Source organism: Gorilla gorilla, chromosome 1 (genome assembly GCF_029281585.2).
Source record: "Gorilla gorilla gorilla isolate KB3781 chromosome 1, NHGRI_mGorGor1-v2.1_pri, whole genome shotgun sequence".
Taxonomy (NCBI): domain Eukaryota; kingdom Metazoa; phylum Chordata; class Mammalia; order Primates; family Hominidae; genus Gorilla; species Gorilla gorilla.
This window is the reverse complement of record NC_073224.2, coordinates 37,525,958-37,539,812: the sequence shown is the minus strand read 5'-3', so window position 1 is coordinate 37,539,812 and position 13,855 is coordinate 37,525,958. Positions and strand designations below refer to the sequence as shown.

Below are 13,855 nucleotides of genomic sequence, written 5' to 3'. Positions count from 1 at the left end.
GGAGGCTGAGGCAGGAGAATCGCTTGAACTCGGGAGGCAAAGGTTGCAGTGAGCTGAGAAAGCGCCATTGCACTGCAGCCTGAGCAGCAAGAGTGAGACTCCATCTCAAAAAAAAAAAAAGAAATGTAATCAAAGAGATACTTACCTGGCTGGGGAGATACCATGATCAAGAAATGTAACCAGAGGCGTAGTGGCCTCCCCTAAGGCTGAGGCGGCGGCGGCGGGCGTGCGAGGCTGTTGTGCTCCCGGCTCTCCTGTTTCCTTCCCCTCCTGAGCGGGTGGAGGAGGCCCAAGCGATGCTGGGCCCTCTCGCGCTGCACTGTCTCTCCGACGCAAGACTCTCCTGGCCCGGATATGGCTCGTGGACAGCAGAAAATTCAGTCTCAGCAGAAAAATGCCAAAAAGCAAGCTGGGCAAAAGAAGAAACAAGGACATGACCAAAAGGCTGCTGCCAAAGCTGCCTTAATATATACCTGCACTGTCTGTAGGACACGAATGCCAGACCCTAAAACCTTCAAGCAGCACTTTGAGAGCAAGCATCCTAAGACTCCACTTCCTCCAGAATTAGCTGATGTTCAGGCATAAGGTTGTTTACAGGTGAATTCACGACACCTTTGACTCTTCTACTGTCTCAGACCTTAGGTAACATACCTGCAGCTGCTTTTCTAACAAACTGTTGATCAGCAAAAATAAAGGGGCTACAGAAACACTCATTTTTTATGCTCTTCCCTTTTGGGCTTCATGCAAAGACAATTCTGTGTAAATGTACAGTTGACTCTGATTTGGAAATATGAAAATCAGTCCATCCTTGTTATAAAAAATTTTTTTACAATTGTAATTATATTGATGTTCATATTGTGTAAAATAACTCATTTAATAAAATAGTACTTTGATTTACGAAAAAAAAAAATGTAACCAAAGAGAAAGATAGCATTTCTGATAACATAAAAAGTATGCAGGCTGGACATGGTGGCTCCCACCTGTAGTCCCAGCACTTTGGAAGGCTGAGGCAGACAGATCACTTGAGCCCAGGAGTTCAAGCCCAGCCTGGGCAACATGGCAAAATTCTGTCTCCACATGGAAACTGACCAACATGGAGAAACCCCAGATTTACTAAAAATGACCAACATGGAGAAACCCCAGATCTACTAAAAATACAAAATTAGCCGGGCGTGGTGGCACATGCCTGTAATCCCAGCTACTCTGGAGGCTGAGGTGGGAGAATCACTTGAACGCAGGAGGCGGAGGTTGCAGTGAGCCGAGATTGCGCCATTGCACTGTAGCCTGGGCAACAAGAGTGAAACTCTGTCTCAAAAATAAATAAGTAAAAATATAAATATAAATATAAAAAATAAATAAAGGCTGCTACTTTCCTAAAAATACTAGGTTTCTGATCAACTGGTGATGGGAATGGGATTAGAACTGCTGCAGGACCACTGGGGAGGGAGAGACAGGAAGAAAGAAGAAAACTGAGGGATTATCAACATTATTTATTGCTCATAAAATGTGTAGAAGCCAGGTGTGGTGGCTCATGCCTGTAATCCCAACACTTTGGGAGGCCAACGTGAGCTGATCACTTGAGGGCAGGGGTTCAAGACCAGCCTGGCCAACATGGCTAAACCCCATCTCTACTAAAAATACAAAAAATTAGTCGGATGTGGTGGCGCGCATCTGTAATCCCAGCTACTTGGGAGGCTGAGGCACAAGAATCTCTTGAACCCAGGATGTGGAGGTTGCAGTGAGCCAAGCTCACGCCTCTGCACTCCAGCCTGGGCGACAGAGTGAGACTCTGTCAAAGAAAAAAAAAAAAAGAAAGGGAAAGGGAAAGGGAGGGAGAAGAGGGCCCGGTGCGGTGGCTCACACCTGTAATCCCAGCACTTTGGGAGGCGGAGACAGGTGGATCACCTGCGGTCAGGTGTTCAAGACCAGCCTGGCCAACATGGTGAAACTTCATCTCTACTAAAAAATACAAAAATTAGTTGGTCATGGTGGCAGGCTCCTGTAATCCCAGCTACTTGGGAGGCTGAGGCCGGAGGATTGCTTGAACCTGGGAGACAGAGGTTGCGGTGAGCCGAGATCACGCTACTGTACTCCAGCCTGGGTGAAGGAGTGAGACTCTGTCAAAAAAAAAAAAAAAAAAGAAAAGAAAAGAAAAGAGAGAGAATGTGTAGAGCCTGAACCTGAAAATAAACTATTTCTTCTTCTGGCAAATGTTTAGAGGAGCAGATACAATTTAGCTACGCTTGCTAAAAAAGATTCTCCACAGTGAATATTCAAAGGGACATGTACCATCAGTCCTGAAAGAGGCTATACATCATGCCCCTCAGGCTAGGGAGGTACAAGTGTTCTCATAAGTTTTGTTTGTTTTTGTTTTTACAAGCTCACAGCTAAAATCGTGTTCTCATAGTTTTTGAATGCACTTCAAATGCACTATAATTTTTTTCTTTTTTTGAGATGGAATCTCACTCTACGTCCAGGCCGGAGTGCAGTAGCGTGATCTTGGCTCACTGCAACCTCTGCCTCCCTGGTTCAAGTGATTCTCCTGCCTCAGCCTCCCAAGTAGCTGGGATTACAGGCATGTGCCACCACACTCGACTAATTTTTGTATTTTTAGTAGAGATGGGGTTTCGCCATGCTGGCCAGGCTGGTCTTGAACTCCTGGCCTCAAGTGATCCACCCACCTCTGCCTCCCAAAGTGCTAGGATTACAGGAGCCACTGCCCCCCACCAACATTAATATTTTTGAATCGGTTTTGACTATAATAGGAGCTTCTCTCCATGGCTGGCCAGCCTATTATTTGACAAATGTGTTCAATTCTGCACAATGAACTTTTTTTTTTTTTTTTTTTTGATACAGAGTTTCCGCTCTTTTTGGCCAGGCTGGAGAGCAGTGGCTCACTGCAACCTCCGCCTCCCAGGTTCAAGCAATTCTCTGGCCTCAGCCTCCTGAGTAGCTGGGATTACAGGCACGTGCCACCACGCCTGGCTAATTTTTGTATTTTTAGTAGAGACGGGTTTTCACCACGTTGGCCAGGCTGTCTCAAATCCCTGACCTCGGGTGATCCGCCCGCCTCAGCCTCCCAAAGTGCTGGGATTACAGGCATGAGCCACCGTGCCTGGCCCAGAACTCTTTTAACCATCTTTACAGCAAACTGCAGATTTAAATGGTAGCTCCTTAAAAGCCCAAACTTTGAGGTCCAAAATATTTGGGAATTCCAGTATATTCAGGCATCATTCCCTTTTCCAAACCTGCCCTTGCAATCATATTCATCTATGTGGCATGCCCAGATTAGGGAATCCACTAATTTCATGATTTTATCCTTTGCTAATTAAGCTGAGATTTGTCCTCTTGGCAAATCTGTGAAAGCCAATGAATAGTCTAGAACTCTCGGGAGTTATGTCAGAGTAGAAAAATTGATGAATTATCCCCATTCCCATCCCGACCTGTGGTCAATGGCTTTCATAGCTTTCTTTTTCCCTCCCTTCTTCCCTCTCTACTTTCCTCCCTCCTTCATTCCTCCTTTTCCTTCCTTCTTTCCTTCCCTCCCTCCCTCCTTCCTTACTTCTTCCTTCCCTCCTTCCTTCCTTCCGTCCTCCTTCCCACCTTTCTTCCTTCCTTCTTTTTTTCTTTCCTTCCTTCCTTTTCTTTCTTATTCTCTTTCTTTTCTTTCTCTCTTTTCTCTCTCTCTCTTTCTCTCTCTCTCACTTTCTTTCTCTGCCTCTCTCTCCTAAGCAGTCATTTTCTTCAAATTATATTTTTAAGTCAAAGAATTACCCCTCCTATCCTCCATGAAAACCTGATGAAAAGGGGATTGTTATGATCAAACTATAAAAGTTAGAGACAGAAAGAATAATAGAGATTAACAGGGGTTGGGGAAAAGGGGAGTGGGGAGCCAGTCTTTAATGAGTATAGAGTTTCTGTTTGGGATGATGAAAAATTTCTGTGAATGGATAGTGGTGATGATTGAACAACTTTGTGAATATACTTAATGCTGCTGAATTGTACGTGTAAAAGTGGTTAAAATGGTAAATTTTGTTATGTGTATTTACCATGATAAAAAATGAACAGAGCCTCAGAGAAATTTGGGACATCATTGAGCTCATCAAAATACAGCTGATGGGAATACCAGAGGAGAGGAGAGAAAAGGGCAAAAAAAAAAAAAAGGAAAAATATATCTAAAATGATCTAAATCTGATGGAAACATTAATCTACACATCCAAGAGATGCAGTGAACCCAAGTAGAGGCCGGGTGCGGTGGCTCACGCCTGTAATCCCAGCACTTTGGGAGGCTGAGGTGGGCGGATCACGAGGTCAGGAGATCAAGACCATCCTGGCTAACACGGTGAAACCCCATCTCTACTAAAAATATAAAAAATTAGCCGGGTGTGTTGGTGGGCGCCTGTAGTCCCAGCTACTCAGGAGGCTGAGGCAGGAGAATGACGTGAACCTGGGAGGCAGAGGTTGCAGTGAGCCGAGATTGTGCTACTGCACTCCAGCCTGGCCGACAGAACGTGACTCCATCTCAAAAAAAAAAAAAAAAAAAAAGAACCCCAGTAGAATGAACACAAGACAGAGATCCACACCCAGATGCATTATAATAAAATTCTGAAAGCCAAAGAGAAAATCTTGAAACAGCAAGAGGAGAATGACTCATCACCGAAAAGGAGACCCTGATATGATGAACAGGTGGAGGCCAGAAGGCAGTGGGATGGCGTATTCAAAGTGCTGAAAGAAAAAACTTATCAACCAAGGATCTGTGTCTAGCAAAATTATCTGTCAAAAATGAGGGCAAGGGGTCTGAGTGTGGTGGCTCATGCCTGTAATCCCAGCACTTTGGGAGGCTGAGGAGGGCGGATCATGAGGTCAGGAGTTTGAGACCAGCCTGACCAACATGGTGAAACCCTGTCTCTAAAAAAAATACAAAAATTTGCCAGGCGCAGTGGTGCGCACCTATAGTCCCAGCTACTCAGGAGACTGAGGCAAGAGAATCACTGGAACTTGGGAGGCGGAGGTTGCAGTGAGCCGAGATTGCGCCATTGCACTCCAGCCTGGGCATCAAGAGTGAAACTCCGTCTCAAAAAAAAAAAAAAAAGAGAAAAGAATTTCTTAGAGAGAGTTGGTAGCAGGTTGTGCTGCCCATCCTTGCTGCACACCCTCTGGTGGCAGAAGGAACTGTTGCTTTGTTAATTACAGCCAAGTGAAGAGTTACTCAGAACCATTCCTCCAACTTGACTTTTGTGTTTGGAGAGACACAGGGACTGGTACCTGACTTGGACTTGAGCATGCCTAAAGGTGAGGGGAAATCAGAAGCTGTCCGTGGTCACTGAGTATGGACAGAGGGTCTCTGCTGATAATAGCTTTTCTGCCAGGTTGATCAGGTATAGGTGGACCAGATGTGTAACCATTTGACAAGGGCTAGATTTGGTTGCTGTCTATGGCCTCGTAAGTCAGGCATCCTAATGCTTCTTTTTGAGAGAACATTTACCACCAGGTGCCTAGGGCTAAGGAGGGGTTCCTATGAGTCAGCTGTATGGTAACTCGGAAGAAAAATTCATGGTGAAGGTAACCTGTGAGGAGATTATTTAAAAACCAATGGAGGGCTGACAGCAGTGGCTCATGCCTGTAATTCCAGAACTTTGGGAGGCTAAGACAGGAAGATCGCTTGTGGCCAGGAGTTTGAGGCCAGCCTGGGCAATGTAGCAAGACTCTGCCTCTATCAAAAATAAAAATAATTAGCCAGGCATGGTAGTCCCAGCTACTCAGGAAGCTGAGGCAGGAGGATCACTTGAGCTCAGGAGTTCAAGACTGTAGTGAGTGATAGGGCAAGACCTTATCTCTTAAAAAAAGAAAAAGAAAGCAACAACAACAGTGGAAAATGCCTTGGGGAAAACAGCCCCAAAGTGTGATCTCTGCCTCAACCAAGAGACACACATGACAGATTCCAACCATACCAGTAATGCAGATTTTTTTTTTCTTTATTCTGTCTCTCCTCCCCACTGAGTTAGACAGCAGAGAGTCTTGCAGGAGGGGGAGGAGGAAAAGCAAAGAGAAGAAATGGAAGACATCCTCCTTCCTGCCTTTCTCCACTGAAAAGGAGAAGCCCAACTCAAAGCTTCTCCGAAGTCCAACTCAGGCCTGACTTACAGAAAGAAGAAAGAAGCAGGAGGGCACAGTGGCTCATGCCTGTAATCCCAGAATTTTGGGAGGCCGAGGCGGGCAGATCACCTGAGGTCAGGAGTTCAAGACCAGCCTGTCCAACATGGCGAAACCCCGTCTCTACTAAAAATGCAAAAATTAGCTGGGCGTGGTGGCAGGCACCTGTAATCCCAGCTACTTGGGAGGCTGAGGCAGGAAAATCGCTTGAACCCAGGAGGTGGAAGCTGCAGTGAGCCAAGATCGCACCACTGCACTCCAGCCTGTGTGACAGAGCAAGACTCCGTCTCAAAAAAAGAGAAAAAAAAGAGGAAAGAAGCTTTAATCAATTGAGACAATAAAGTCTTTCTTCGGGTCGGGCTGGATTTTTTAATAACTGGATAAAGGTGATTAATTTGTTAGTGACCAGGAGAGTCTACAAGGCTCTGGGATCTGCCCGAGATTCCTTCTGGGATCAGGGCAGAACAATGCAACAGGACAGTCTAAAAGAGCAGTTACTGAGAAGAAATGAATCTGCTTCCATTTGCACCCTTCCAAGTCTAGCTCATGCAAAAGCAGTTGTACTCAGATGACTATTTTACTCACCAGCAGCCACAGCTTATGAAAAAGGAAATTGACAAAGGAAGAGGGTGAAGGAGCATAGGCAAGAAGAAAAGTCTTGAACTAGTGAGCACTGAAATCAAAACCGCAGGCTTATGGTTAGAGAAATTTCCCCCATTTCATGTATGAGGAAGCAAATACTTCCAGAATGTGAGTGACGTGCGTTAGATCACACAGCTTAGAGTGCAGCAGAGGCTAAAAAGGGACAAAGGTTGTCTGGTTCCAAATCCCAAATAGAAGATGGACTCGATCCAGAGGTGACTCATGGTGGGGAAGGCGGGGGTCCAGGATCCAGGAAAACACCATGAACTGATAGAGCAGTTCTGCAGGATGAAGTAGCTTTTTCTATCTGTGTGAAGCCAACGATATGAATGAGTGGAGAAAAGAGCGCATAGCTTTCATTCTTCCAGAGTCTGAGTTTTGCAGGGGATTGACTGGGATTGAGAATACATTTGCAAGATATTTTGTTTTTTTTCCCCAGGCTTTTGGTTTTTAAGAAAACAGTTTGGCCAGGAGCAGTAGCTCACGCCTATAATCCCAGCACTTTGGGAGGCCACAAGGTCAAGAGTTCGAAACCAGCCTGGCCAACATGGTGAAACCCCGTCTCTACTAAGAATACAAAAATTAGGCCGGGCGTGGTGGCTCACGCCTGTAATCCCAGCACTTTGGGAGGCTGAGGTGGGTGGATCACCTGAGGTCGGGAGTTTGAGACCAACCTGAGCAACATGGAGAAACCTCATCTCTACTAAAAATACAAAATTAGCCAGGCATGGGGGCACATGCCTGTAATCCCAGCCACTCGGGAGGCTGAGGTGGGAGAATCGCTTGAACTCGGGAGGTAGAGGTTGCAGTGAGCCCAGATCGTGCCATTGCACTCCAGCCTGGGTGACAGAGACTCCATCTCAAAAAAAAAAAAAAAAAAATTCTGGAGCCTGGGAAGTCCAAGATCAAGGCACTGGCATATTCAGTATCCGGTGAGGGGCTGCTTCCTTGTTCGTGGATGGCCATCTTCCGGCTATAACCTCACATGGCAGAAGAGGTGAAGGAGTTTTCTGAGGTCCCTTTTATTTAATTAATTAATTAATTAATTTTTTGAGATGGAGTCTCGCTGTGTCACCCAGGCTGGAGTGCAATGGTATGATCTCAGCTCACTGCAACCTCTGCTTCCTGGGTTCAAGAAATTTTTCTGCCTCAGCCTCCCAAGTAGCTGGGACTACAGGTGCACACCACCATGCCTGGCTAATTTTTGTATTTTTAGTAGAGATGGGGTTTCACATGTTGGCCAGGGTGGTCTCAAACTGCTGACCTCAGGTGACCAGCCTGCTTCGGCTTCCCAAAGTGCTGGGATTACAGGCGTGAGCCACCCCACCCAGCCTGGTGTCTCTTTCAAAAGAACACTAACCCCATTCATGAAGACTTCACCCTCATGAACATAATCACCTCCCCAAAGCCCAACCTCCTAGTCTCCTCCCCTTGAGGATTAGGCTTCAAGGCATACATTTTGCGGGGACACAAACTTTCAGTCTATAGCAGCTGGTTTAATTGTTGAATACACTTCCATGGTTTAAAAATAGAAAAACATGGCCGGGCGCGGTGGCTCACACCTGTAATCCCAGCACTTTGGGAGGCCGAGGCGGGCGGATCACGTGGTCAGCAGATCGAGACCATCCTGGCTAACATGGTAAAACCCTGTCTCTACTAAAAATACAAAAAATTAGCCGGGTGTAGCGGCGGGCGCCTGAAGTCCCAGCTACTCGGGAGGCTGAGGCAGGAGAATGGCGTGAACCCCGAGGGGCGGAGCTTGCAGTGAGCCAAGATTGCGCCACTGCACTCCAGCCTGGGCGACAGCGCGAGACTCCGTCTCAAAAAAAAAAATAGAAAAACATACAGAAGGTGTCTAGTGATAAGCTCCTCCCAGCTCCTGTTCCTGTTGTTATGTTGTCAAACCCCAAAATATAACCACTGTTGTTGATTCCCTGTGCATTTTTCTAGAATTTTTTTTTCTTTTCTTTCTTTTTTTTTTGACATGGAGTCTCACTCTTTCTCCCAGCCTGGAGTGCAGTGGTGTAATCTCAGCTCACTGCAACCTCTGACTCCCAGATTCAAGTGATTCTCCTGCCTCAGCCTCCTGAGCATCTGGGACTACAGGCACAGACCACTATGCCTGCCTAATTTTTGTATTTTTAGTAGAGGTGGGATTTCGCCATGTTGGCCAGGCTGGTCTCAAACTCCTGACCTCAAGTGATCTGCCCCCCTCAGCCTCCCAAAGTGCTGGGATTACAGGCGTGAGCCACCGTGCCTGGCCTAGAGTTTCTTTATGCATATGCATGGCACTACTTAGCAGTGCAGTCACGAACTGCTTAAAGATGGGGATGTGCTCTCAGAAATGCATCATTAAGTGATTTTGTTGTATGAATATAACAGAGTTTACTTACACAAACCTAGATGGTTTAGCCTACTATATACACCTAGGCTATATGGTACAGCCTATTGATGCTAGACTACAAAACTGTATGGCATGTTACTGTTCTGAATACTGTAGGCACTTGTAGCACAGTGGTATTTGTGTATCTAAACACATAAACATAGAAAAGAAGCAGTAAAAATATGGTAGTATAATCTTATGGGACTGTCATAAAATATGCTGCTGCATGTTGACTGAAATGTCGTTATTCAGCACGACTCTATATTATTTCCCTCTTTATTTTTCACAAAAGTTAGTATACTGTAATATTGTTCTGTATTTTGTTATTTCCTTAGCAGTCTCGGAAATACATATATATTTTTTTCTTTTAGAGACAGAGTCTCACTCTGTCTCCCAGGCTAGGGTGCAGTGGCACAATCTCAGCTCACTGCAACCTCCACCTCCCGGGTTCAAGTGATTCTCCTGCCTCAGCCTCCTGAGTAGCTGAGATTACAGACACACGCCACCATGCCTGGCTACTTTTTGGATTTTTTAGTAGAGACAGGGTTTCACCACACTGGCCAGGCTGGCCTCGAACTCCTGACCTCAGGTGATCCACCCACCTCAGCCTCCCAGAGTGCTGGGATTATAGGCATGAGCCACCACGCTGGCCTCTTTTTTTTTTTTTTTTTTTTCATTTTGAGACATAGTCTCGCTCTGTCTCCCAGGCTGGAGTGCAGTGGCATGATCTCAGCTCACTGCAACCTTTGCCTCCCGGGTTCAAGCGATTCTCCTGCCTCAGCCTCCTGAGTAGCTGGAATTACAGGTACCTAACACCATGCCCAGATACTTTTTGTATTTTTAGTAGAGATGGGGTTTCACCATGTTGGCCAGGCTGGTTTTGAACTCCTGACCTCAAGTGATCTGCCCACCTTGGCCTCCCAAAGTGCTGGGATTACAGGCATGAGCCACCACGCCCAGCCAGAAATATTTCTTAGCATATAGATAATTTTCTTATTTTTACTGGTGCCTAGTATTCTATTGTAAGGATATATCCCAATTTATTAACCCTGTCTCCTATTGATGGATATTTTATTATTATTTTTTGAGACAGGGTCTTACTGTCACTCAGGCTGAGTGCAGTGGCAGCTCGCTGCAGCCTTGACCTCCTGGGCTTAAGCAATCCTCCTTTCTCAGCCTCCCAAGTAGTTGGGACTGCAGGTGTATGCCACCAAGCCTGGCTAATTTTTTTTTTTTAATTTTTAAATTTAAAATTTTTGTTTTTGGTAGAGACGAAGTCTTGGTATGTTGCCCAGGCTGGTTGTGAACTCCTAGATGCAAGCAATCCTCCCACCCTGGCCTCCCAAAGTGTATTTTAAAAAATAATTTCTTTATTCTCAAATGGTAGTGACTGGATTGATACTGGTGGGAATTGTGATATAAATTTCCTGGCCGGGCACGGTGGCTCAAGCCTGTAATCCCAGCACTTTGGGAGGCAGAGGCGGGCAGAACACGAGGTCAAGAGATCAAGACCATCCTGGCTAACGTGGTGAAACCCCATCTCTACTAAAAATACAAAAAATTAGCCAGGCGAGGTGGTGGGTGCCTGTAGTCCCAGCTACTCGGGAGGCTGAGGCAGGAGAATGGCGTGAACCTGGGAGGCGGAGCTTGCAGTGAGCTGAAATCGCGCCACTGCACTCCAGCCTGGGAGACAGAGGGAGACCCCGTCTCAAAAAAAAAAAAAAAAAAAAAAAAAAAATGACACCAAAGGCGATGAAACTGTTTTCTGTTTGGGATGGCTGATGGTCATGACCTCTACTGGTTTCAAGAACTGTCCCTGACCAATACTAACTTTTGTATTTTCTTCCTGCTTTCTCCTCCCTTTTACTCTCCTTCCTCTCTTCTCTGTCTCCATTTTCTTTGTTATTGCTAAATATAGGGAGCTAAGGGTTGTTTAGCATTTAGATTCAAAATGACAAATGTGCCTTACAGTGGCATTTCTCAAAGTTTAATGTGCAAACTCATCACCAGGTGATCTTGTTAAAATGCAGATTTGATTCTGGAATGGGGCCTGAGATTCTACATTTCACAGAAGCTCCTAGGTGATTGAGGCTGTTGATCCATGGGCTACACTGTAACAGGCAGTGTCCTCTTAGAGTTACAGAAACTGTTTATCTAAAGAGCACTTTCTTGTAAGCTTGCTCCAACTCTCCAAAGAAAGAACAAGCAGTTTAGCCCTCTCTTCTTTACCCCACCCCAGCTAATTCTCTTTGGCTTGGCCTTGAGAAGGGAAGCGTGTTCCCATTGTCTTATCACAGGAAAGTACATCTTAGGTGTTGCATTCTGGAGTCAGTTTTGCTATTTACATTGCTGCATCACAGATTCCTAACAAATCAGTTAATTTGAATTTGACTTTTGTACAATCCAAAGGACAAGAGGAAAAAAGAGCTTAAAAACACAAAAGCTGAGAAAGTTGAAAGCTATTTAGTTGCGTCTCTTTGAACAGAATTTATTGAATTAGGGGAAGTTTATCTTTGATTTGTATTTCCTTTCCAGTTATCAGTTGTACATTTTGCTCAAACACCCAACTGCTCATATTTCTTCTGCGTACGATTTACTCTAATTTTGCTTTGAGGAAATGATTAATCAGAAACCAGAGGGATGTAGGCCGGGTGCGGTGGCTCACGCCTGTAATCCCAGCACTTTGGGAGGCCGAGGCGGGCATATCACCTGAGGTCGGGAGTTCGAGACCAGCCTGGCCAACATGGTGAAACCCCCATCTCTACTAAAAATACAAAAATTAGGTGGGAATGGTGGCGCACGCCTGTAATCCCAGCTACTTGGGAAGCTGAGGCGGGAGAATCACTTGAACCCAGGAGGCGGAGGTTGCAGTGAGTCTAGATCACACCACTGCACTCCAGCCTGGGCGACAGAGACTCCATACAAACAAACAAAAAAACCAGAGGAATGTATACCAGTGAGTTGAGATACATCTTTTTGGAAAGAACATCATCTTTAATGAATTCTGTAAGCATTGGTTCAGCAATTAACATGGGAAAGTTCATACAGGTGAGATCTTTTAAAAAAAGTTTTTAAAGTAAAGCAAAAAAGCAAGAATACTGGTGAAGATCCTTGGTTTCTAATAATGTGAATCTATTACACAGCAATTGAGCCACCTGGAGAATATGAAAATTCAAATTTCCACCCTCATCTACCTTCTGAAGACTGGGATACACAGTAGCCACCTTTATCTTTCTAGGCTATCTGGATGACTAGAATGCAGTAATGGTGCTAGGACCATTGACACCACTGCTGTCACCCTCATCCACAGTATAAAGTTATCTGTGATCTCTTTTCTGAAAATCTTAAGCTGTCTACAGGCTGGGGTTAAAGCACTTAGATAAGTTTTCTCTTCTTCAGAGAATCGTCTTCAGCAATTCCCTATCAGTTACACCTTTAAGGAACAGGTTAAACTGATTTATATGATTTTATTTTGTTGAAATTCTAACCATTTAGTTTTGGAACTGGACGTAGTCTTGAAAAGAGAACTAGTACCCTGCCCTCGCAGGGTGAAAGAATTGGTAGTTGCTACTTTTCTACTGACCAGCAGCATATATTATATAGGAAGGTGACTTTTTTGAAACAGTCTTGCTCTGTTGCCCAGGCTGGAGTGCAGTGGCGTGACCTCGGCTCGCTGTAAGCTCCACCTCCCCAGCTCATGCGAATCTCATGCCTCAGCCTCCCTAGTAGCTGAGACTACAGGTGTGCGACACCATGCCTGGCTAATTTTTGTATTTTTAATAGAGATGGGGTTTTGCCACATTGGCCAGGCTGGTCTCAAACTCCTGGCCTCAAATGACCCACCCGCCTTGGCCTCCCAAAATGCTGCAGTGACAGGTGTGAGCTACCGCACCTGGCCAGAAGGTGACTTTAGACATGTCAGTAGCCTTAGCGCACATCTACTGCCAGGACTTCTCTGATTTTAAGATTACAGGTTCTGGAAGCCTTTAAAACATTCTCTTTTACTTGCACACCTAGGGTGAACCCCTTGTGTGCAAATAACCTTAAAAGTTGCCTCCTCCAAGCCCAGCTTTTTTTTTTTTTTGAGATGGAGTCTCACTCTGTCACCCAGGCTAGAGTGCAGTGGCACAATCTTGGCTCACTGCAACCTCTGCCTCCCAGGTTCAAGCAATTCTCCTGCCTCAGCCTCCCAAGTAGCTAGGATTAGAGGCACCTGCCACCACGCCCGGCGAATTTTTGTATTTTTAGTAGAGATGAGGTTTCACCATGTTGGTCAGGCTGGTCTCGAACTCCTGACCTCGTGATCTGCCCTGCCTCGGCCTCCCAAAGTGCTAGGATTACAGGTGTGAGCCACCGTGCCCGGCCTAGCCCAGCCTTTTCTTGATCTCAGTTCTATATACTACTGTTAGCATTAGTGATTTGGGCATTGACTGCTTCTAGTGGATGTGTGGGATGGTCTTGCTTATATTAAGTTCAGAGTCTCATTGTTCTCAGGTTTCTAGGATGTAGTATAGTGTAGTAGCAAGTTTATAAACTTCAGAGCTCATGGGTCAAATCCCACTTATGCCACTTACTTGCATAACACTGTGGACATGTTGCTTAGCCTGAGTTCAACTTCCCCATGTAGAGTAAAACCTACTTTATAAGGTAGCTGTGAGGACCACTGTAACATCTGTA

General features: G+C 45.4%; 1 protein-coding gene across 1 annotated transcript; it reads left to right on the top strand.

Annotated features, from left to right (window-relative positions):
- The first annotated feature begins 291 nt into the window (after nucleotides 1-291).
- LOC101150651 (zinc finger protein 706-like) lies at nucleotides 292-910 on the top strand. Its single transcript, XM_055372280.2, has one exon. The coding sequence runs from the start codon at nucleotides 355-357 to the stop codon at nucleotides 583-585; it is 231 nt and encodes a 76-aa protein (XP_055228255.1). The 5' UTR covers nucleotides 292-354; the 3' UTR covers nucleotides 586-910.
- The last annotated feature ends 12,945 nt before the right edge of the window (nucleotides 911-13,855 follow it).